The sequence below is a fragment of the Anopheles bellator genome, unplaced genomic scaffold, assembly GCF_943735745.2.
Source record: "Anopheles bellator unplaced genomic scaffold, idAnoBellAS_SP24_06.2 scaffold01609_ctg1, whole genome shotgun sequence".
NCBI classification, from domain to species: domain Eukaryota; kingdom Metazoa; phylum Arthropoda; class Insecta; order Diptera; family Culicidae; genus Anopheles; species Anopheles bellator.
The window spans coordinates 1-2,280 of NW_026685731.1; the positions used below are offsets into that span (position 1 = coordinate 1).

A 2,280-nucleotide genomic window follows, 5' to 3' on the forward strand; every position below is an offset into this window, starting at 1 on the left:
AGCCGCGCCAGGTAAAATATACATAAGGAAAGAACCTAGCCATTACATGGCGACCGTGACAGTGTGTTGGCGTAGGTAAAAAAAAACGAAATCGAAAGTGAACGAAAACGAAAGGAAACGAAACGAAGATGGAAGAATGCTACAGATACAGAAGATACAGAAGCGTTTACCTGTAAAGAACGAAGTGACTAGTGTGTGCAACATAGGAACAGCATCTGTGTGGTGATCTTAGTCTGTTTACCCGCAATGACACCTTCGGATCGGAGAGAGTTTAAAGATGACAACAGAAACCGGCCCTAGTGGGCACAGCTCATTTGATATAGAAACGGCAACGGCCATAGTCAGTCCATATGATAGTTCGATCGAAAATTTAGAAGCTTTCCTAGATTCACTTAGCTTATTAGAAGACCTAGTACCAGAAAATCAAACGGCAACAGCTATTAAATTTATAAAGACAAAAGTAACAGGCAAAGCAAGGATAGCTTTTCAAGATAACCCGGCCACCATTTCAGAAATTGTCCAAGCCATTAAAAATGAATGTAAGTCAAGTATGACACCAGAAATAATACAGCTTAAATTAAGAACAATCAGAAACCAGGGAAATTTAGAAAAATTCTGGGATGAGGTAGAAACATTAACCCAGAATCTACGAACACTATACATGGAAGAAGATATACCTAAAAAAGTAGCCACCAAAATGGCTACAAAAGCAGGAATTACCACACTAATTAAAAATAGCACAGGAGAAGCAAAAATAATTTTGAGGGCAGCAGAGTTCAATACAGTGAAAGATGCAATTGAAAAACTACGCGAATTAGACGCAGAAAAGGCAGAAGCCCAAGTTTTAGTTAGCAAAAGGGAGACAAATTACAATAGCTACCAGAGCGCAGTACCAGCCCAACAGTGTCAAAACTGTTGGCGCCCTCCACGACAAAATTATCAGTACCCACCACGACAAAACTATCAGCGTCCATTTAGACAACAGCAGAACTATTACCGCCCACCCCACCACAGTAATAATTACTGGCACAGATACGACCAGCGTCAATTCCACCATAATCAAGGATTTCAAACCCCTAAGTTCAGAAACCAGCAGAGGGTCACACCTAGACAAAATAATACGAAAGACAGACCCATACACAATGGAAAAGTGTTTTTAGCTCAGCAGGAGACTGAATCATCTACGAATTATCAACAACAAGACGTCGAAGAAGCGCATCGTAGCAACGAAGAAGAACACAAATATTACGAGGAAGAAGCCCGCCAGAGATTCGACAAAGAAGAAGCAAAACGCAAGGAAGACGAAGAATCGGAACGTCAACTACTCGAGATGATCAAGGAACTATACAAGGAGGAGAACGAAGAACATACGAGTGAACCAAGAAATGACCATGACAACGAAGAAGACATAGAGGACGACAATGATGAACAGTTAGAGTTGCAGCAAGTGTTTAAGCTGACTATTAATGCACAGCAACAAAACGAGGACCAGGAATCAGAGGAGCATCGAGCCTTCCAGAATAGTTACGATGACGAAGAAAGTGAGGCGAACCAGTTGCGTCGAAAAAGTACAACAGCATTACGAGAACGATCAGCCATACCGCCGACTCAAAAGAGTAGAAAAAGAAAGAAAAAGAAAAGAACAAGTAAGTCGGACACCTATTACGAGACTAACGACAGCCATGCAGATTTCGACAACTGGGATCGCTTCCGGAAAAATTTGGGCGCAGCAGCAGTGAAAAGGCATGCAGCGACCACTGATAGTGACAAATGGTTAGATGTGGATCACGAAGCAGAACTGGCGGCAGAAACCGCTGTAGCAAAGAAGGTCGAAACCATTGAGATCATTAGCGAACAACGACAGGAATGCAAAGAGGCAACCGATGCCCTCACGACCGTGTATGCCGTCGAGGAGAACGGTGACCCAAACCAGGAAGATGAAGCAGACGATCACCTAGACCGCCTTACATTGAGACCATCCGACGGGCGGTGGGTACCACCGGCAGCGTAACATCACTACCCATCGTTGCTTCATTACCACCCCGGAACAATAGAATCCATAGAACAAAGCACATCTCCATCTTATCTCCCCGACAGCAAGCAAATACTTAATACTGATAGTTAATAGTGAAATAATGCCATCTTAGCATCTTCTTCTTTCACTAATGTATTTTGTTCAAACTTAGTCATATACGAAGATCCTAAGATGACATTATTTTTCCATAGGGGGAAGGTGTAGCCGGCATCAGTTGCCCGACCGACCATGTTCGGTCGACAGCG

General features: G+C 43.1%; 1 protein-coding gene across 1 annotated transcript; it reads left to right on the plus strand.

The window, feature by feature from the left end:
• Positions 1 to 1,086: 1,086 nt before the first annotated feature.
• On the plus strand, positions 1,087 to 2,011 carry LOC131214620 (uncharacterized; the record flags this gene model as incomplete). Its single annotated transcript, XM_058208960.1, has 1 exon — positions 1,087 to 2,011. A coding segment is annotated over one exon (925 nt), but the record flags the coding sequence as incomplete, so codon positions are not given.
• Positions 2,012 to 2,280: the final 269 nt, after the last annotated feature.